Source organism: Pezoporus occidentalis, unplaced genomic scaffold (genome assembly GCF_034315485.1).
Source record: "Pezoporus occidentalis ecotype Australia unplaced genomic scaffold, CSIRO_AGI_Poc_V1 ctg271, whole genome shotgun sequence".
NCBI classification, from domain to species: Eukaryota; Metazoa; Chordata; class Aves; order Psittaciformes; family Psittacidae; genus Pezoporus; species Pezoporus occidentalis.
The window spans coordinates 341804-363878 of NW_026914622.1; the positions used below are offsets into that span (position 1 = coordinate 341804).

General features: G+C 39.8%; 2 protein-coding genes across 2 annotated transcripts in view; one reads left to right on the plus strand and one right to left on the minus strand.

Annotated features, from left to right (window-relative positions):
* Positions 1–22075, minus strand: part of NXPE3 (neurexophilin and PC-esterase domain family member 3) — a 480868-nt gene that overhangs the window by 191687 nt on the left and 267106 nt on the right. The gene's annotated exons all lie outside the window — the stretch shown is intronic.
* IMPG2 (interphotoreceptor matrix proteoglycan 2) overlaps positions 1–22075 on the plus strand; it is a 51979-nt gene that overhangs the window by 17850 nt on the left and 12054 nt on the right. Inside the window, exons 6-14 of the mRNA XM_062624811.1 lie at positions 1430–1459; positions 4910–4956; positions 5420–5511; positions 10111–10272; positions 13742–13800; positions 15232–15249; positions 17242–17486; positions 18103–18185; positions 21696–22020. Coding sequence (XP_062480795.1) covers positions 1430–1459; positions 4910–4956; positions 5420–5511; positions 10111–10272; positions 13742–13800; positions 15232–15249; positions 17242–17486; positions 18103–18185; positions 21696–22020 — 1061 coding nt within the window. The remainder of the gene's footprint in view (positions 1–1429; positions 1460–4909; positions 4957–5419; positions 5512–10110; positions 10273–13741; positions 13801–15231; positions 15250–17241; positions 17487–18102; positions 18186–21695; positions 22021–22075) is intronic.

Sequence of the window (22075 nt, forward strand, 5' to 3'; positions counted from 1 at the left end):
ACTATTCTATGATTAAAGCAAAGCTGTGCTGAAAGCTATAAACAGCTGTAGAAATGAAGAATTGACTTAATTTAATACATTTCATAATCCCACCTAGATATCAATACTGTGTCTCTATCTATCTGGAAAAATCTAGTTTCAGCTTGTTAAATGCTAGGATAGTTTTAGTGTAGCCTACAGGAAGATGGCTTCTACTTGTGTAATATAGTTCCCAGAATAACTCACGATCTGGTATTACTGACAATTACGTAACAGCAGGATGAAAGTTTCTTCCTGTAAGGCTGCACACATTCACACAAGTTAAATGCTCAGGTAGCCTGGATTTTAAAGGAACTAAGGATTAAACTAAGTACCACTGAGGAGAAAACCTGAAAGAAAAAAAAAGTAATACATGGGAAATAATCCAGGTGTGCATAGAACAGCCTAGTGGACAGCAGTTTTGCCCCAGTTGGAAGTGCGAGAGCACTACATCAGCTAAAGACTTTTAATGATTGCTTTATTCAATAGGCCACTGGGAATATGCATAATGAATTTTGCTCTCTTAACATTGGAGTATGTCTTGTGACAATAGGACAGTCGTTTTGCCTAATTGCTAGGAGATCAAAAGGCAGATTTTAAGAATAACTGAAGGCAAAGGAGTAGCACAAAATGGCTGCAGTAGAAAACTAAGAGCTTTATTTTGCAATAGGAGCATTAAAACAATAATGTTTAAGAAAAATAAATGCTTGACATAGAAAATTAGACTTTAGGACATTGAGATTGATAAACAATGGTATCAGTCACTGATAAACTGATGGATGTCCAGAGCATCCAGTACAAATCTGAGGATGTTATCTCCTTCAACCACAGAGCTGGGGTTGTGTTGAACCTTAAGAAGCAGTGTATTTAATTGCACCTTAAGAAGCAAATGTAATTACTACCTTAATAAAATTTCATTGCAGGAGTGAAATGGTATCACTGGTGCCCTATTTCACAGATTTAGAGTGTTATTTCTCCTTAATAACACAGTATGGCTGCACATAAAGAACTTGTTCAGGCTGTACAGTTGCCTATGAGTCAATGGGACTGTATATGCTTTGGAGGACTGGAAACTTCCTGACATGACTTACGTCACACAGAAATACATACCGTGGAGTTTGAAAAGGGGTAATATAGGCTGCATTTGTCAGCTGTGTTTGCAGTGTTAATGCATACAGGCTGTCTGTAAGCAGTCTTTGCTTCAGATCAACTTCTAAGGCCCTTATGGGCCTTGTCTTATGCCTGCCTAGATCCTGGTGTCTAAGAGAGCTGTGTGTTCTCAAAACTGTTGTTTCTGCCAAGGAAACATGGTGCAGCATTGTTTGTTCTGCTGCTTAGACATCTGCTTGTGCATATTCCTTCCTGCCTCTCCATACATATGTGTGTTTTTATATATGAGCTTATTGCTCAGGCAAGGTGGTCCAGGGCATCACTCATGCAGGTAGGACAATAGAAACTATATTTTGTATGTATATGTCTCAAAACCACAGTAAGCTTTTGCTAGAATATAGTCCTTCCACATGGAGTGTCTTGCTCATGTAGGTATACTTAAAAATAAAGCCTGGCCCTTAATTAATCTTGTCTTTCAATTGATGTGACTGAAGGGGAATTTGAATTTGTGTTTACCATGAGGAGCAGTATGTTCGGGCAAATCAGTATATACATTGTCACGGGCATTTTGAGTGACTTCTTTAGAGATACCTAGTACTTGTTCAGGAGATTAATGAAGTGGGTATTTGAAAAATTAAAAAGTTAAGGGGAAGTAGAAGGCAGAAATAAATGGATACAAAAAGAAAGCAAACCCCACTGTTCTAGTAAACTAATGAAATAACAACGTTGTTCATAAAGTGAGGTTGTTTATAGCACAGATTCTTAAACCAGTATTTTTATCCTCCTGAGAAAACTGTTAATGTGACCAGATTTGATACTGATGGCTCTTGCTTCGTTAGATTGATTAGGGTTTTATGAGGTATTATTTAAGCCTTTGGCTTTTAATTTTCAGACAGCTATAAGCTGGAATCAGAAAATTGGTTAGCTCTGGGAGGCATGTATTTAAAAGCCTCTTGGTGCCAGTAAGAGCGTATTACCTGGCCCTGACAAAGACCATGGCCTTTTGCTGGTTGAGGTGTGATGGGTAAATGACAGCAGCCTTCTTCTCACCTTGCTCTTCAGCACTCCCATGGTGGCTGCATGGCCATATAGTTGCTACCATACAGCTTACTCAGTGCCTAAGCTGGTGTTACAAACTGAAGTGTCCTGTTGGAGAGCTGCCACTCATTTGGGCTGGTGACAGAAAATCCTTCGGGACCTCTGAAACTTAGAGAATTTTATTTCAATATGCCTATAGCTAGTTATCTAATCTAGAAGCAGAACTCCACTCCAGAAAGCTAATTTCAGGCTTTTCCATTTTCAAACCGCTCCTTGTTTGTAAGTGTGATTTATGCCATAGCATTCTCTCTGGTTTTTCTTGCCTGCTTTGATGATTTTTCCTCAAAGAACTCAAGAAACTTAGTTAGAAGTGATCTGTGTACAGGCACCCAGGGGCTGGGGCTGTCCGGAGCTGGGCACAGCAGGTTCTAGCCAGACCCACCCAGCCAACCCACTGCAGAGCACAGCTGAGCCCTGCAGTCTTGGAGGCAGGACCTCAGGAAAGCATGTGTAAGGAAGGGCAAAAACACTGCATGGGGAGAGGAGGAGGGAACAGAAAGAATGAGAATGGCAGCACAGGGAGCACCGAAAGGTTCCAGGCAGAGGACAAAGAAGTGCTCCATGGCAGAGCAGGTGTTCCCTGCAGACCAGGAGGGCTCACCCTGGAGCAGGAAGACATTTTTTTTCAGGACCTGCTGACCTGCAGAGGAGTCAGGAGTGAAGCTGAGCCTGGGAAAGGATGCGGAGAGGTGGTGCTGCAAGGTTTGTCTGTTTCCCACTACTCAAAGCTATTTAGATGCACAATAAATTCATTTTCCTCAAGGTGAGGATGTTTTGCCAGTGGAGGTAATTGGTAAGCAATCTTCCTGTCTTTATCTAGACCCAGTAGCTTTTTTATCCTGTTTTCTCCCGTCCTGTAGAGAAGGGGGAGACATTTGGCTCTTACCCTGTGGCTACCCCACCACAGAATTGAGTGCTCAATTCAGTTACTCAGGTAGTTATTGAGGTCCTTTTGAGATGCCTCAAGTTACACCACACATCTGCAGAAGTCTGGCAGAGGTGACATGGGGTACCTGGGTGCCCTGTACCTCATGGGGCAGCAGCTGAGGTCAGGAGTGCTTGGAGGCCCCTCCAAGTGTACCAGGCACCGACCTGTGGGCAGCTGGACTGTGAGTCTCAGGTTGAACTCAGAGCCTGCCACAGCAAGCTCCTCACTGTCCCTTCTAAAGAAAAGGCTTAGCTCATGTTTATATATGTGTTTGAGCACCTCAGCTAATCAAAACATTACAAATCCTGTAGCAGAGCTGTTTCACTGCACATCACTTTGCTTTTGTTTTGTGTTTTTATTCTGACCTTAGTTATGTGAAACAGTTTGTAATAAGTAAAATCCCAGGTTGTTTCACCTCTCCTGAAAAGCAGAATCATATTTGCTGCTGAACAATCAACCATGATCACTAAAATGCTTTATTTACTGATGTCATTTGGTGAGACTCTGGTATAGATGTAATCTGTTGAAGCTGGTAAGAGTAATGCATCCTTGGAGTTAGTTGAATTTAATTCGAAAATATTTCATCTGACAAATTAATAATTAAGCAATGGTATTTATTTGAGTTCTAAGATGGTGAATGAGTAAGGAAACTAAATCCCTCCAGAATATAGCCAGAACCAGTTTAATGTAGGGTTTTGTTGTGTTGGCTTTTTTTGGTTGGCTTTGGTGGGTTTTTTAGCAGAAAGAAGTTGATGCTTTTCAAATGAGTTTCTTGTGACTTTATACATGTGACAGCAGTGGCAGAGAGAATAATTGATGATATCTTGTCTAAATTATTAGAATTATTATTCCATTAGAATAATTCCATTAGAAGTGAGAGAAATATCTCAGTGCAATGAATTTTAATGATTTCTTGAAGTCTGAAATGAAGTTTCTATCCAACACTTGAACTTGCAATCTTACAGATTGGGCTGTATATATTAAAAATATGGCAAACTTGAAAAAAAAACATTTTTTCTTCATTCAGGAAAGACTTGTTTCTGTCAGAGCATGCCTCCCACTCTTGGTAACTTGACAGTTGCTCAGGGCTTACAGAATTGGCACCAAGGAGCTTGGATTTACTGTAAGAGCCATATCAAAGCTGTTAGTTTTTCTTCAGGCTGACAGTCTTCATCTGATTTTTATCTGAAATTTTTTTCACATTTGGCCTAGAGTTGTGTTATGTGTATGTGAATGCAATAATTGGATTGGGAAACTGATGCCTTTTGAAGATTTCTAAATAAGCACAGTAAAAGTCACAATAAAAAGAACCCATTTTCTTGCAGTGATTTCAGTACAGTTATGATGTTTTAGTGCACTGGAGAGTATTTTAAAGACTGAGCATTTTATGGCATATTAGAGGTTATCTTTGTATTTTATCTCTGGTCTTTGCATGTGATTCCTTTACAGACCTGCAAGAAGTGAAACTTACTTTTGGGTGGGATTCCAAGTCAGTTGGAATATAAGGTGGTTAGCAACCCACAGAGGCACACTGTTGAGTTATGCAAGTGACCCAATATCTAAGTTGCAAAACAGGACTGAAATATTGCAAAGTCTAATTTTTATGAGGTTATCAGCAAAGTAGTACCATGACAAATTTCTTCTGCAAATGTGCTTTTGTGGGTGGCAGCAGAATTACAGATAAATCAAAACCTAATAAATCCATCTCAGCATTTCCAAACTTCAATTTCTGACTGTATTTTTCTTTAGCAGTAGTGGGACACCAACTCCAGCTTCGGATGCTGATGTTACTACACTGAGAGGTCAGTTTTTACCTAACTCCTGTCAAGGCTGATTCTGAATTACTAGAGAATTGAGAAATTCAGTTGAGTTTGGGTTTCAGAAAGAGCTGTAAATTTCTGCTTCTCAGATAATGCTGTTTGTGATATGGAGATCAAGTTATATGCTGAAATTATTTTGTTATTGTATGAATTATAAAAATCCTACTTGAGAAATTAGTTCTGTGAACTGTTTACTGCGCTAACTTCATGTTCCCCAAAATGCTTCTGCTTAGACAGAACACTAGCATTTTATTCCAATTAGTGTATTTGATATTTTTCCTCAGACTCTTCAGGTGTTTCCTGTGTTGTTTCTGTCATGATGATGGGAATAGGAATCAAATTTTACTGTTGGGTTATGCCTGCTGAGCTGCTTCTGTGTGTATGTACAGGTACAGGTGTATAAAAAACAACTGAACAAAATAATACTGTTTTCTTTCAAACTCAGATGCAGCTGCCAATGTTTCTCCCCCTCATGAGATCTCTGTTGGAAGTCTTGTGGCTGGTGCCATTCGTGAGATCAAAGATGCAGACCCTAATGTGAGTGGCTTGATTGATTTTTTTTTTTGGTTCAGCATTCTGTTGCCTTTCCTAAATAATACTGTTTGTGGTTATTTGCATAAACAACACTTAAAGGTGTTGTTAGCATAGCGTGTTAACACAGATTGAGATTTCATAAAAGAAGGGCATGAACTTCAGAAAGTTTTAAAAAAATTTCCGGGGTAGGTATTTTTCCTTTGCAGAGGCTTTGCAATGCCTCTTCCCCAACAGTGACAGAGAGCAAACCAGTTGTGCTAGGAGGTGAGGATTTTGTTAGTGACATTGGGCTAGACAGGGAATGTCTAGGGCTTCTGTGAGCTCCAAGAAGAATGCAGAGCATTATTATTCCTGTGGAAACACAACACACCTTAAATTGCTGTAGTAATGTTTTGGGGCTTCAGGTCCATGTGGTACAATTGTGTAGGACAGCAGAGAGGTCGCCTGAATAGCCTTGAAGATTCCACCTGATTCTTGCGCCTTTTCCTCTGCTGACATAGCTGAAACAGCTTTTCTGAATTACATTTAAGCCCAAACTCTAGATCAAACTTCAGCATTCATGGGCTTACATGACTGAAGAAAATTTTGCAAACCAGTGGTATGAACCAGCTGGCTTTTGTTTTCTTATAAACTTGAATTTTTTTTGTGGATTACTGAGAAGGTTACAAAGTTGTAGATGCTGCATATAAGTAGGAACTGATTTATGGTACTGGGTTTCACTGTGCACTCTTCTGTTATGATTCTGAGAAAACTCCAGGAACAAACTCGCCAGCAGAGTTTCAAGTTGACAAGCAGGTATTCTTTATTGCAGCGCCGGGAGACACGAGGGATAGCTCCTCCTAACGTGTGTCCCCGAATGGCTATACAGGTCATCCTTATATGGTCACTGAGCATATTACATCATTTTCAAAAAAGTTTCTGGCATGCATACAAAAATGTGATGGTGGTCTTTAAGGGTCGTTTACTTTTCCCAACAAGCTTAATTAACATTACAGATATAGCAATCATCCTGGACTTCTGCTTATCAGTTAGTTTAACTGCTCTCATCCTGGACATCTGCTAGTCCGGGATACTTCCTAGTAGATGCTTACACCAGGTTAATGGGTTTATTAACACCTCAAGCATAGCAATCATCCTGTCCTTTTACTTATCAGTTAGTTTATCTGTGCCCACCCTGGACATCTGCTAGTCCCAGATACTCCCCATCCCCAGGTCCTGTCCTTCTATTCTGCTTTTCTCACACCTTTTGTACTGAGGTCACACACAGTTTCACAGTATGCTAGAGATTGGAAGGGACCTCAAAAGATCATCTAGTCCAATCCCCCTGCCGGAGCAGGAACACCTACATAATGTTACACAGGAATGTGTCCAGGCGGGTTTTGAATGTCTCCAGGGAAGGAGACTCCACAACCTCCCTGGGCAGCCTGTTCCAGTGTTCCGTCACCCCCACTGAGAAGAAGTTTCTTCTCAAGTTTAAGTGGAACCTCTTGTGTTCCAGTTTGTACCCATTACCCCTTGTCCTATCATTGTTTGCCACTGAGTAGAGCCTGGCTCCATCCTCATGACACTCCCCCTTTATATATTTATATACACTAATAAGGTCACCCCTCAGTCTCCTCTTCTCTAAACTATAGAGACCCAGCTCCCTCAGTCTTTCCTCATAAGGGAGATGCTCCACTCCCTTAATCATCTTCGTTGCCCTGCGCTGGACTCTCTCCAGCAGCTCCCTGTCCTTCTTGAACTGTGGGGCCCAGAACTGGACACAATATTCTAGATGGGGTCTCACCAGGGCAGAGTACAGGGGAAGGAGGACCTCTCTCGACCTACTAACCACCCCCCTTCTGATACACCCCAGGATGCCATTGGCCTTCTTGGCCACAAGGGCACAGTGTTGGCTCATGGTCATCCTGTCGTCCACTAGGACCCCCATGTCCCTCTCCCCTACACTGCTCTCTAACAGGTCGTTCCCCAACCTATACTGGAACCTGGGGTTGTTCCTGCCCAGGTGCAGGACTCTACACTTTCCCTTGTTATATGTCATCAAGTTATTCCCTGCCCAACTCTCCAGCCTGTCCAGGTCTCGCTGGATGGCAGCACAGCCTTCTGGCGTGTCAGCCACTCCTCCCAGCTCAGTGTCATCAGCAAACTTGCTGACAGTACACTCAATTCCCTCATCTAAATCTTTGAATGTATTAAATAATACTGGTCCCAGTACTGACCCTTGAGGCACCCCACTAGATACAGGCCTCCAACTAGACTCCGCCCCATAGACTACAACTCTCTGGCTTCTCTCCTTCAGCCAGTTCACAGTCCACCTCACTACCTGATCATCCAGATCACACTTCCTCAATTTAGCTGTGTCCTGAGGGCCTGAAACTATGTCAGTTACCTTCAAGCACCGCAGTTATTTTCCATTACAAAGCCATCAAACTTAACATTACTTAGAACTGATTACATTTTGTACTTTTGTGCCTCCTTGTTTCAGTTACCTGCTATGGCCATGAAACAAAGCTGGGCCAAACTGTACTTTCTTCTACAGCTTTCAGGGCTGACTGTGGAGCTCTGGTATTGTGCTTCCAAGAATAAATACTGAATATGAAACAGGCAGACAGCTTCTGACTCAAGTCCAGGGTCTGACTTTATATTATGTACCAAGAATGCTTGTGGTTTGGTCCCATGAACACCTCTATTCTTTTTTGAAACAGAACTGCTTGAAGTATTTCTGCCTGGGCAGAGAATGGGGTCACTCAGTAAATCAGAAAGAAATCAGAGTCAGATTGCTGCTGCTACTGCAGTGGTTTTCACTCTATACAGTTACATCACACCTCATCATTGCTTTGTGCAGATTACATGACCAAGAAAGACCTTCTGCACTCAGATGTTGACTGTACTTTTGGTTTTGGAGGACTGATAAATGATTTAAACTACGTGGCATTGCAAACAGCTATATAGTAGCAGCACATATATACCTGCTAAGTATGTATCTCTCAAATGATAAGCAGCTTTAAGTAGTGTACCAGTCATTATGGTCCTTAAAAAGTTGTCTAGTAAAAAAGGGATGGAGGGGAGGGAAGGAATTTAACTAAAAATTTTTAGAGGGTCTGTAAACAATGTGTAAGTTGCTCACTGGTGGCTGATAAGCTTTCTGGGGAAAAGTTTTTCCATTTCCTGCACCATACGTAACATGGGCTGCAGTTCTGCTAAAAAGGTCTGTTTTGTTGGCTTTTTTTTTCTTTAATGGGGAAAAAGCAATAACTGCATGTAAATAGCCAAAGACACTTGGCTGTTTGGCTAAAGTTAACTTAAGCCAGCCTTCCCTTCCCTCCCCAACAAATAGCAATTATTTGGTTTAGAACAAAACCATGAAACAAGATCTGGTTTTCCTCATGTCTTTTAGTATACTACAAGGAATACTGCGCTAGTTGTAAAATACTAGGGAACTAAGCAGGAAGTACTCTTCCTGTGTTGCTCATTCATTCAAATAAAATTAAAACTTGGAATTCACTGCTGCCCATGGCAGGCACAACTGGTAGATGCATGCTTCCCTGATGGATTGGGCAGCCACTGCTGTGGGGCTTCTTGAGCAACTGTTGACCTATCAGTTGAAGCCCATCACTTCAGCTCAACAAAGATCCCTGCAGATAACCCAGTGTCCTTTGTGTGTATCTAGGGGAATTCTTTACTTGCTAAGGTTGAACAACACAGGGCATTGTTCTGAATGTAGAACTTGGCAAAGGTAACTTGTCTTCCGTGTGGAATAGTAAGTAGGAATCTTATTATAAATGAATAAATTTGGGGTAAATCAGTCTCTGACTGGGCTCAAGTTTGCTGTTAATGTCTGAATAATTGCCCTATTCAACTGCCTCATGAACATCTCATACAACTGGATTTCTGTTTGTAGCTGAGGTCAACTAAACAGCCTGGCACTGGAGTAAAGATGTGCAAATGGAAAATGGAATTATCTGCAATACACGAATTCTCAAAGAATGATTTTGCTTTGTAGATTGTATCATTAATTACAGCTTCTGTCCCTAAGGCTTCATTAGCACTCCATTACAGTGCAAGGCAAGCAGGTGAGCATGCTGTGCTTTGGACTGAGGTTTTCTCAGGTCATTAAGTACCATGACCATCAGTACAGCCCACCAGTAGTGCCCTGAGGTGTTCCTGTCCATACATTTTATAGAGAAGGTTCATCTTTTCTTCCCCATCATGAGCCAGAGAAACCTCCAAGTGTGCAGTAGTGGGAGAAGTTTACGGCCCATATAAGAAAGAAAGTGTGCTGTTGACAGATGGCAGACCATATGTACATATGCATATCATAGAATCAATCATAGAATCATAGAATACTGGGTTTGAAGGGACCTCAGGATCATCTTGGTACAACCCTTCTAGGCAAAGCATGACCTACACTAGATGTTCCAGCAGCTTGTGCAGCTGATCTAGGGATGCTTTTTACATGGAGTAAATCCAGGACAGGTAGGAATTTGGTCCGTGGTAAGTCATGAGGATTTATTTCCTGGGAAAAAAAAAACAAAGGACAAAACAACAAAAATAAAGGAATTAAATCACCTCTTGTTTTCTCACTTCTTTCTTCCCTTCCAGATCAGTAATGAGATAAAGAAGCAGGATGAGAAGCTAGTGAGACCTGTAACTGAGCAGATGATTGAGTTCAGCATTGTGATTTTTGGTGAGACGTACATTGAGGAGCTGAAGGATCCAACTGCCTTGAGGCGTCAGCTGCTCTCTGAACAAATCATTTCACAGGTCATTACCTTCCCTGGCTTCCTTTTTCTTATTGCTGGCTCTTCAAAGCAATAGTAGCACCTGTGTGAGGACTGCCTTTTTCTCAGGGACTCTGCAAAACCAGCTTAGGGGTTTTGTTGCCTGAGGCAGGCTGGAAAACATTCGTCCGCCATGAGAATAGACTGCTCTTACATGCTGCCTTTTTGGAGTAGCAGAGTGGCATACATTGTATGGAGTCGGTGACCAATGCCAGTTACCAAAGACCAATTACTCTAGTTTTTGCTTTTGTGTTTCTCATGAAATAGCCTGCTATAATTTTTGCAGGCAAAAGAAGTAGAAGAATGCTTTGGGAGGTTCAGCAAATTATGCTGAACCCCTGAATTGAGATATACTCTAAAGAGGGCCTTTCTAAAGAACTGCTCTCTCTCTCATTCTCCCCTGCCCCCCCCCCCCCCTTTTCTGATTTCCATGATTTATTTTGCCTCATGTTAACAAAAGAATAATAAATGAAAAAACTTTCCACTCACTTGAGTCCTTTAAAAGATGTGTTTCTACCAGGGCTAACTTTGGCTTTACCATCCTTTCAAAAATGTTCAGTACCTCCCCCTGTCAGTGTTACTGCAGTAGAGCTTTAAACCCAGAGAGAAGTGACAAGATTGCCACTTGGTGCAACATCATTAGTTCTTAAAGTTGTAGGACTTGACAATCTTACATTTTAAAGATGCATCTAACATCTCTCTAGTGACTAGTCTGTCAAAGGGTTTATTTCTGTGTTTTCTAACCTCATTGTCCAGTTTGAATACTTCCATAATGTAATTGGTTTGAAACTGGGGAGTGAAAAAGATAATTTGAGGGTCTTAGCAAACCAGCCTGCCTGCCTTCTCAAATGCCAGGGCATGAACTGACTGCAGTTCAGAGCCATCACTCTGTGCTGGGCCAGTGCTGGAAGGCAGCTTGAGCAATTCAGGTGTAGCACAGCATCAATGTGGAGTGCAGGGAGAAGGCATACAGGTCCATCAGCATCTGCCTGTGTGGGCATGTGTCCTGCGTTCAGCAGTAGCAGTCGTTTTTCTCCTTCTTAGTAGCTGGTGCAAGTGCTGTGGTTTTGACTTTTGGCCTGGGAACAGCGCTGGTAACACCGATGTTTTTAGTTGTTGCTAAGTCATGTTTAGTCTGACCAAGGACCTTCTGAGTCTCATGCTCTGCCAGGGAGAAGGAGAAGCCGGGAGGAAGCAGAGACAGGACACCTGACCCAAACTAACCAAAGAGGTATTCCATACCACAGCACATCATGCCCAGGATGTAGAAGGGGGAAGTTACTCGGAAGGGCTAGATCACTGCCAGAGTCAGGCTGGGTATCAGTTGGCGGGTGGTGAGCGGTTGTATTCTCTTCCCTTGTTATTTCTTTTATCATTATTATTATTGGTGGCAGCAGTAGTGGTTTTGTGTTATACCTTAGTTACTGAACTGTTCTTATCTCAGCTCCTGGAAGTTACATTCTTTTGATTCTCCTCCCCATCCCTCCGGGAGCAGGGGGGGTGTGTGGGGGGAAGGGCAGGAGTGAGACAGAGACCACATGGTTCTGATTTACGGCTGGGCTTAAATGATGACAGCATGTTCTGGGTCTTCTATAGAAGATGATCTGAAATGGGATATAGGACATTTTAATGATTGCAGTGGCAGGAGGGACTGCAGAAGAAACTCTGGCATCATTCTAGAGAATCTGTCTATCCAGAGTAGGTGATAGATGAGGAAATCACAGGAAGTGGTAAACAGCAAAACTCATTCACTATTTCTGCTCAGGAGTGACATTTCTTCAAATGAATCATTCTGCACTGCAGTGAGAGGCTCTCTGAAATTTAGGCTGCCAAGACACCTCTTGCATCTTATTTATGCCCAGAATTAGCAATGCATGTGAGCACATTTTAAAATCCTCCAGCCAGTTCTTAAACACATCCTTAAATCCCACTGGAGTCAGTGGGAATGATCCATGGATTAGACTGTTAGGCACCTGCTTAAAGGAAAAATACATAAATGCATACACATATAAATATATATACACATATATGCATGATTAAAACCTGATTTCAAGTTAATTTGATTTTAATTAAAATTTACTATTTTAATTACAAAGTTACTGGCTCACCTATACACAAAAACATATTTAAAGTATGAACATACTGCTGTCTCCTAACTTTCGTCTCCCTATTGTTTCCTGTATTTTTATTTTTTGTCAATTTTTGTAATTTAATTACCATCATTTTCTTGGGGCAGAGTTTGTCTTTCCTTTCTCCTGAGAGAGGCACCCAGGGTGCCTCATGAGGCTTATCTTTTCTCTAGCTTTGCTTCCTTGGTGCCATCTAGTCAGGGTTCTCTGTTGAATACCTTTTACTAAGGCTAAACCTGTGCCACATCATAGGCCAGATGGGAAAGAGATGTACTCTTCACTGCAGCCAAAAAGCATCACTGCAACTGTCAGAAGTTGCTACCATAGGCTAGACATCTTAATTTTCCCAGCTGTGTGTCCAAGTAGCAATGCTGTAGAGTGTAAGAAACGCCAGATGGGACACAGGCCACCTGGCACATGGATGTTCCACTGCTTTGATCCCTTGCCTGGTTTTGTCTGTGCTTGGATGAAGAAGGTCCTGAAAAAAAGAAAGTCAGCAGCACTTCGATTGATTAAGTCTCACTAGAGAGTTTAAAAATAGAGAGGGAGGCTGGGGAGGGGAAGAAGAATTTGAGGAGTAAAAAATAATCCTTAACCGGCAAGGATCTTTTGGGAGAGAGACAAAACAAACCCAAACCACCATGGACCTTTAATATTCTATTTCTTGTTTTTTTTTTGTCTCATACAACACAGTTGACTATTTGAACTAAGCCTGGATGTGCTGCCATATTGCTGCCCCCATTTGTCTTTTTTTGAGTAGCACTGCCAATCACTCCTCAGCCCTTTGCATACTTATGGCAATGAAGATGAGGTGTGTTTTGCACTATTTAATGCATTAATACCTCTTTGGAGTCCAAGAGGTCCCTGTTCCTACAGTGACTACTGCCTTTCTTGTTTCAGTTGCTAAGGTCCAAAGCATTTTTGTAAATTCTTTTTTAATTCAGAGAGGTTTGGGAAGTAATGGAAACATTTTGGGCAGAGAAAAGTTCATGTTGTATAGATAAGAGGAAAAATATCTTCTGCTATGGGCAGTGCAGATCCTTGCAGAGTCTTTTTGGATTTCCCTTCCCTTTGAATGTTTCTATACAGTTCTTGGGGAATGATGGATGCTGTTCTTAAAACTTTTCCTTTTTTAATAATGAAACAATGTTACCAAAACTCTTCTTCCATGAGGAGAGAGAGAATATTCAACAGTTTTTCTCCTATTAGATGTAATAGCTCAGATACATTTTTAGAAAATGTTGAAAATACTTCCTGATTTTTCACTAAATGAGTAAGGTGGAGGAATTTGTGTGTTAATTTTTTATTTTCTCCTCAAAATAGATTGAAAGTGTATTTGAAGGACTACCTGGATACAAAACCATCCGTATCTTGGATTATAGGTAAAAAGATACTGATGCGTACATGGTAATTAAAACTGGTTATGTCTGATGATATGGTGTGCTAGCATTATACTTGGAAAAATGGCAGGCATGTCTGTGGGAATTCCTAGGATGTACTAACCAAAGGACAAGTACTTTCGTGTTTAGTACGTCTCTGTACAGAGGCTGAAACAGAAATACCAAACTGTCTTTTTTGCTCCTGGCATCCACCAGAGGAACTCTTATTATATGCTTGCCTTGATTTTAAGACAAGGCATTCTTATTCAACATTCTATCCTAAAATTAAAAGTGATATTTTCTATTTAAAATTAGCATCTGATACTTCTTCAGTACTATTGACATGTCCTAGGATTCATCAAAGGATGAACAAAGAAACCTTCTGGGGAAAATGTGGTGTATTTAATTTTTTTTCCAACTTAATATGGGATGACTCTGAAAATTGGTATTTGAGATATGTAAACGTCTTTCTCTCCTTGATCAAAACATAAATCGGTGAATAATCTGACAAATGATATGCAATTTTTAACTCTCTTTATAATTTTTAAAATAAATTATATGATTTAACAAATTACTAAAATGTAATAATTAATAAAAATAATAAATAATATTATTTTTAAAGACTAGTTTCCTCAAATCAATTTGTGCTTTGGAATGACATTTTAAGTTAATTCAGGGGAAAGAGAGATCCTGCATATTATGTATCAAACATCTGATGTCTGAGTTTTGGGGTACCTCAACCACAAGTTACGATTTTTCCTGAATATGACTTTCAGAATCTAATGAGACTGTTCATGAGTTAATACAAATTGTGTGGCTTTTAAGACTTTGTAAAGTCTGTTTTTTAGAACATACTAGCTGGAATATCCTACTTGGTAAACATGTAGGTAACAAAGCAGCTATGGTGAGAAAGATTTTATGGTTGGAACCCTAGACTGTGTTCAGTTTCCAGCCTGGAAAATCACAAAACCTTCTGTTCTGGTATCTGTAGTCTAATATATCTGCAAGCCCTTGGTTCATTTGAGAAGAGAAATAAAAGGTTTATATTTCTGCCAAAGTACCAAAGCACTGGCCTATGCTCTGCATGACAAAAAAAACCCATGTTTGTGAACTAAACCTTCAGGTAGAGTCAGTCAGCTTTGATTTTCTTGGTGCCAACAGCAATGTAACTGCATTATTTGCAATAAGTTGAGATAGCTCTGCTCTGCTGATTCCTTGTGATCAGCAGGCAACATCTTAGCTCAGTAAAGCACAACAGCTTTGTATGTAGCAGAGTAACTATGGAACTTACAACTATTTTGCTGTTTGCTTTTTTAAATTTGTGTTCCCTGTAAAACAGCAAAGCAAATTTTTTTAAGTTAGAAGACTTAAAGGAAATATTAACATTGATTTAACATGTTTTGCTGTTGTGTTTTGTTTTGTGTTTATATTCAGCTTTCCTGAGGAGGACAGGTAAAGACAACTTTTTTATAGATACTGTTATAATACAGATGGAAAAACATGTTTAGCTGGAAGATACAGGTTTGGGGATTTGTAGTTTATCTGGCTGTAGAACAAGATAGTTATCCAGTGTAAACATTATGTGAGGGGGTTCTACCAGAAACTGCAAGTAACTGAGCTGTTTTGATTATGGATTAACCCAATTTGCTTATTTAAGTCCTAATCATAAAAAAAAAAACAAAACCAAAAAAACACCTGGGGAAAAAGCTACTGGGCTAACTTGAGCATAGGAGTCTCTTCTGTGAAGAGAACAAAATTGCTTAATGATGACTAAAGGTCTTTTTAGTCTGCAGGAAAGTCTTGACTAGATACAGGATTATTATTGTTATAGAAATTATAGTAGATAGGAAAGCCACAGTTCTCCAGCAAAGGCAGTTGGCTCTGCTACTGCACATCTTAGCAGTAGTTTTATAAACGTTCCTTACAGAAAATGGGATCAGTCTGAACTTGTTTTTGTCAGACGTATGCAGGTTAAGCACCCAAAATTTTCCTCCTTTAGGATTTTAAAAATTTCACAAGACAGAAAATGAACTGCAGCCTTTAACTTACCAGATGTTTTGTTTTGTGTGTTTCTCTTCAAAGGCATAACCATTTTTCACAGTTTGCAGAAAATGAGCATTTAATTTTAGAATCCATGTTAGAAGACAGAAATTTCTTCACAAACAATGGTGACTTAAAGCCATCCTCTACTACACTACTGCAGGCTAAAATGCATGCCACTGTTCACACAGACTGTGTTCCAAGCACCAGATATTGTAGCCCTTTCTAGACAGATGATGGTGTTGCAGTTATTAGTTAGGAATTATTAACTGCAACTGACAGCACAGTTATATTAGATCTAAAAGTCACTTTTGAGGAGCATACTGTATTCCATCTTTGCCCTGCCTTTTCACTACTGCTTCCTTTTTTATTTCCTCTGCTGACAGTGAGTGCCCATGGTGAGCCTATAGTAGGCTCATCTCAATGACAGAGCCAGCAATAAAATTCCAGCAGGCTCCTGCTTTTAGTCAGTGTGTTTGCTGATTATGTCTCTGTTGTATCTGGGCCTGGGGCTTTGCAGACTTCTCTGAACAGAGCCATTACTTTAGCAATCCAGACCAGCTCTGTGGAATGAGGAAAACCTGTCTTTGGAGCACAATTTTTAACTCTTCCTAGATTACTTCGTTTTCTTGCTGTGCCCTGTGTACAAGCAAAATATGTAATATTTTCTAAAGCTCCCTCGTGCTTTTGCCCATTGTATGGTAAATTGGATTGCTGCCTACACTGCCACGTAGAAAACACCATCCAGACATATTAAGGAAAAGAAAATTAAGCAAGTGGAGGAGCTAAGCTGTACACAGATGCAACACTTGAAGAATAAATGATCAAATGAGTCTAGAAAAATGGGTCTAGAAAAATGTTACCAATTATAAGCTGTATTAAATATCATTTTGTTGCTACTAAAGACATGATGTCAAGTAGATTTACACTGCATAGGGACAGTGATCAGGGCTTCCTCTTGCTACTGTAGATTACTACTATATACAGCCTGTTTTTCCTGGCTGTTTTCATACCTCAGAGCCATTCCCATCATTGGCATGATCTTAAAATCATCACTCACACTGCTGTATACTGGTGGGCCAATTAATAATGCTGGGAGAAAATCAGCAGTGTGGTCTGCTTGTGTTCTGTCTATCATTCACTAGTAGAAAGAAACACAGGGCTGGAGCCAGACCAGATGTCAGGTTCTGGTAGTCTTTTCTGGAGAACTTTGCAGTGGTGGAAAACACAAGCAGCCAAACACAGGTGTGAAGAAATAATTTTTATTCAGAATCCTTTAAAGCAATATGTTTTTTATTAAAAAAGGTACTGACACAGGGTCTTAGGAAAAAAATCATAGTGTTTGCTATACATTAGAAAACCTTGCATCTCTCATCTATGTTCTCTTTCTCTGTACAACTGAAGTGGGGTGGAAGTTCACTTTGCTGTTACTTTTGATGGAAAAGCCGTCAGCAATGCCACCTGGGACCTGATGAACCTTCATTCCAACAAGGTGGAGGATAACTCCTTTATGGACATAGAGGATAATCCAACAGTTGTGTACACCATCAGTGATTTCCAAGATTATATTGCTGACATCCTCCAGAAAAATGCCTTGCTTGGAAACACTTCCTTGTCCTTAGACCCTAACTCTCTCCAGCTTACTAATGGTGCGTATTAATTATGATGCATCGGTGGGCCACATACTTGAAGTTTTATAAAGTAAATCTCAGATGAGTAAATTATGCAGCTGCCCTCTGAATAATTAAAAAGAAGCAATAAAAAACAACTTTGTTGCAGCTTGGTTTGCTCTGATTTTAACCAGGGCAGGTCATTGGCAGGGGTATTTAATTCTTACTCCATTAGACTAGTCTCTTCTTTTCCTTTGATGCTGAATTTTGTAGTATGAAAGTTCAGCAGTGTTTTCAAAAATTAACAGGAATAGAAGGGGAAATCTGGTTCACATGATGAATGTTGCACCAAGATGACCTTTAGTTTAGTAGCCTTGAGCAGCACAAAGGAAATACCTGGTTTACTGTTGAATATTCACCAATGCTGCTAGAGGTGGTGGAGGAGTGCTGTCCACCCTTCTGTTCTCATAACTACTCTGTACTTCCTGTTAGTGAGCTGGGGGCATTTCCAGAAATGAAATCTCACTGGAAAACAGTCTGAAAAGATTTTACTCATGAATCTGAGATGAGTGAAGTTTTTTCAGTTAGTCTTTCAAACCAGCTTCCTCACACTGCTACTGCAGCCTTTATATCCCAAGAATTTATATTTCCACAGTGAAAGAAATACTACACCCTATACCAGAAGACCCATCCTGGATTACTGAGAATTCAGTTGTGCCGGAGCGCCCAGAGTTCGATGTAAGTACGGTTCTGAGCAGTGGCCTTTGGACCCATTTGAACAATTTAACTCAGCAAGGCAGAATTGCAGTCAGCACCCAGAATTTCTCTATCCTGTTGTTCATGCAGAATATGTAGTAATGAAAGCACACCTTACGCTGGAGTAAAACCTGGTGAAATCTCTCATCTGATAATTTGATATCTGTTTCACAACAATTTTCTGTTATCATTTTATATTACATGACAGTACTGTGCTCCCAGCTGTACAGCCAGGCCTTGCTTCTTATGTTTGGACTGTAAATTGCTCTAAAGACATGATTCTTCCCACAACACTACCTTTCTTTGGAAAGTGAGAAATAGATGTAAGCACTGAAGCTGATTGTTATAAGAGATATAATGTTAAGTGTCATATGCTCCTTTTGTTACTGTATTGCTTTCACAGAAAATTCTCAGTTCAGTTTTAAAATTATATCCATTCCCTTAACATCGTCAAAGGAAACAGTAATAGGCTGTGGTTTCTTTCTTTTCCCCTTGAATCTGTAATTATCTCCTCTACCTCTGGAACAACCTAGGACATAGACTGGAGCTCTCCACTGCACAGGAGACTTAGTATCCTTGACCATGTCTGCACAATGCAAACGGACTTTAACCAGAGATACCAAGTTAGGTGCCAGAAACATTGAGATCAGGTACCCTTGTTCTGCCAATAGCTGGAACTGCTGAATGATGGAGCATTGTCTGGGCTTAAGGATTTATCCGGCAGGTTTCTGTTCTGCATTCTGTTGTGTAACACAGATGTGGCTTCCAAGAGGTCAGTTGGTGCCAAAAAATCCAGGTCCAGCTATGCTTGGTGGTAGATTTTCTCTAAGTTTATTATGAGATAATGATGTGACACATTTAATTTCAGATCAACTTCTGAAATCTTTGTGGAAGCAAAATTCACAGCCACTTCAAAGAACTCAAATATTCTTGTTACAATGGTTGCAAGTATAATATCCTTAATTTCATGCCAGTATTCTGTAAGTTTTAAAAGTGAATCATTGATTTCTAAAATGCAGATTCATATGGATTAGCCATAATGGCTTAAACATGGTGTGGATAAAGATGAATTTAAGTTAAAAGTGAGGAAAGGGCTCTTTCTCTTATATGGAGCTATCGAGCTAGCTTGAAATGTTGCAGATGTTTATTTTAGTAAGATAAGGAATTCTGCCATCTTCACATTCTATTAGTGGATACTCTGACAGATGTGCAGGCAAGAAGACTTTAGAGCAGAGGTAGCTTTGCAATAATAAATGTTAAGCCAGTTTTAGGGAATAGTATGTACAAGAAACATTTCTGTTTTCTAATCATAGACTATGTATAATAATGTCATTGTGTCTTCAGAAAAAAACTCTTAATTATGTAGAAGATACCCAAAAACCTGCTGTGTGCAATCTGCAATACATAGATAATTTGGGAAGTAAATTCAGATAAATTTAAGAAAATCATAAACATAATTAAACAAAGTTGAAATGATTAGTCAGTTACTTCCACAGAACTCAAACCATTACGGTTCAAGTAGATAGAGTTAACTACAACTGTCATCTCTGAAAAAGAAATTTACTGCTATTTTTCTTAGCTGATTTGAGAATAAATGGATTTATATTATCACACTTCTATTACTCATGACATAATGTGGGGCTGTCATGACTTCACCATCTGATTGCTAGCAGATGGTACCAACTAATCATCAGTTCTTTTCTTAGAGTTGTACAGCTCTCTAAAAAAGCAAATTAAAAAACAAGTCTAGTTTTGAAATACGTATTTTATTGTTATTTCTGTTGAGCTGTAACAGGTAGAATGCTCTGGCTTGCTAAACACGATGCCTTTCTGGCAGCAGAAAATGGAAAATCAGGGAGGGGGTTCTGTGTTGGCAGTCATCTGTCATATTTGTAAGGCTTTCAAAAGACATTAGCAAAAACCAGAGCTTGCCAATATGATATTAAACTTGTTAATGTAATATATTGCACTGTAACAAGATCTTTGAATAATGTTAGTTGTCATAGGAACATCTATCCACATTCAAATAAATGAAGTGCAATCCCTGGCAACTAAATGCTCACCTAAAAAAGAGAAGTATTGTGAAGCTATTGCTGCTTGTCCTTATTCATTCTTTATGGAATTTATATGTATAATTTGTTTCTAATTTTGCACAGCAACTTTTTTTACACCTTTATTTATAGTGGTCAGTTTTGCCAAGAAAAGGTAATTGCTGGAGCACATGTCTATATGGTGCATACATACTTTTCAACTGATTGTTACCATGTAAATAAAAAATGTGAGGAGTTAGTGGTGGCATAATAACCAGCTATAAAAATGTGATCTATATAGGTAGGTAGACAAATAATTTAATGAAGATACCTGAAATGACTTGCTTCCAAAGCGTTCAAATGCAGCTTGAATGAAGCTGGGATTTTGTTTCACCCATATTTCAACAAGGAGTAAAATTTCAAATTGAAAAGTATTTTGATTCTTCCTGTTACTCATGCTGGTCAAGTAAAGGAAAGAGCATTGATACTTGGGCAGGTAGCCACATGAATCCCTCAGTTTTAGGCTGTCAGGTTGCTTTTGTAGCCTTAACCAAATAACTTAATCTCTTCTTGTTTTTTTCTCAATATAATTCCTGCATGAGAGACAGATTAATATTCAAAGATGAAATGTGCCAAGTATTCTAGCTGTAAACCAAATAATGATTGGGATATGGACTAGTAAGTAAATGGTGTGCAAATTGAACATTTACAAACAAATTCTTTTTTCACATTTCAAACAATTCACAAAGTCATGGTGCATGTTCTTTGTTCATCATTACTGCTCACAAATGATTTATCTGTACAGGCATCTTGGCTTCAAGACTAAAGTTATTCCAGGTTCTAAATGCCCTTTTTTACATTATGGGGCTCTGTTTCCCCCCTGGGTTCTGACACTCACATACTAAAAGACAGCAATAAATGACCACAGGGCATGCATACGTTCATGTTCAGCTCCTAAACTGGTTTAAGTGTCATAATAACTATAATAATTACTGTATTGATTATGCAGTTAATGAATAAAAGCTGTTAAGAGCTCTTTATGCTTTAGGAAGGCAGGCATTTCTCTTTGGTTTAATTAGAAACAGACAGATCCATTTTCTCAGTAAAGGAAACGAAATGGGCTGGGTGTAGACAGTAAATTTCTTAGTACCTTAAGGGAAGCTGCACTCCCAACAATCCAAATTGCTTCTTTTCCTTTTTTAGTGGACATGACTGGACATGAAATATATGTTACAAGGATGTGCATTTCACATGTACATTGCACATGATTAGCCAAGGCTGTGTATTTGCCAGTCCTCCCAGTTTAGCCCCTCCTGTTGTTGCCCATTATGTTCTTACAGAGGCAGTAGTACCAGATTTTGCTGTTGGCTGCTCTTAACACCCTCTATGTGTGCAGCCCAACACAGACTGCCAATGCTTCCCCTGTAATAGTGGAAATATTAATAGTGGGTTTATGTTCCAGGACAGCACCTTTTTAGCTGAACGCCCTTCAGCAGATGAATCAACTGTCAGCAATACCTTGCCCTTTGATTTCACCAAACCAGATTCCACTTCAGATAGTGAACAGTCCAATGGCATTGAAATCCGGCCAAGACCAGGAAATTTGAACTCTGAAGCAAGTTTGGCACCGGAAGCTCTGCTCTCCTCAGAGACTGACATCACTTCTTTGCTTGATGGGCTGAATTTAGAGGATGCAAATCCAGCTCTTCATTTGGTCACTGCACCAGGGTTAGGGCATGATTCTGTGGACTCTCTGGAATGGCTTTCAGCCTCCAGTTCTTTAGATGGTAAGTTAATGCTGTTGACTGAAGCTTAGATTTGGATGCCAGTATTTTCTGATAC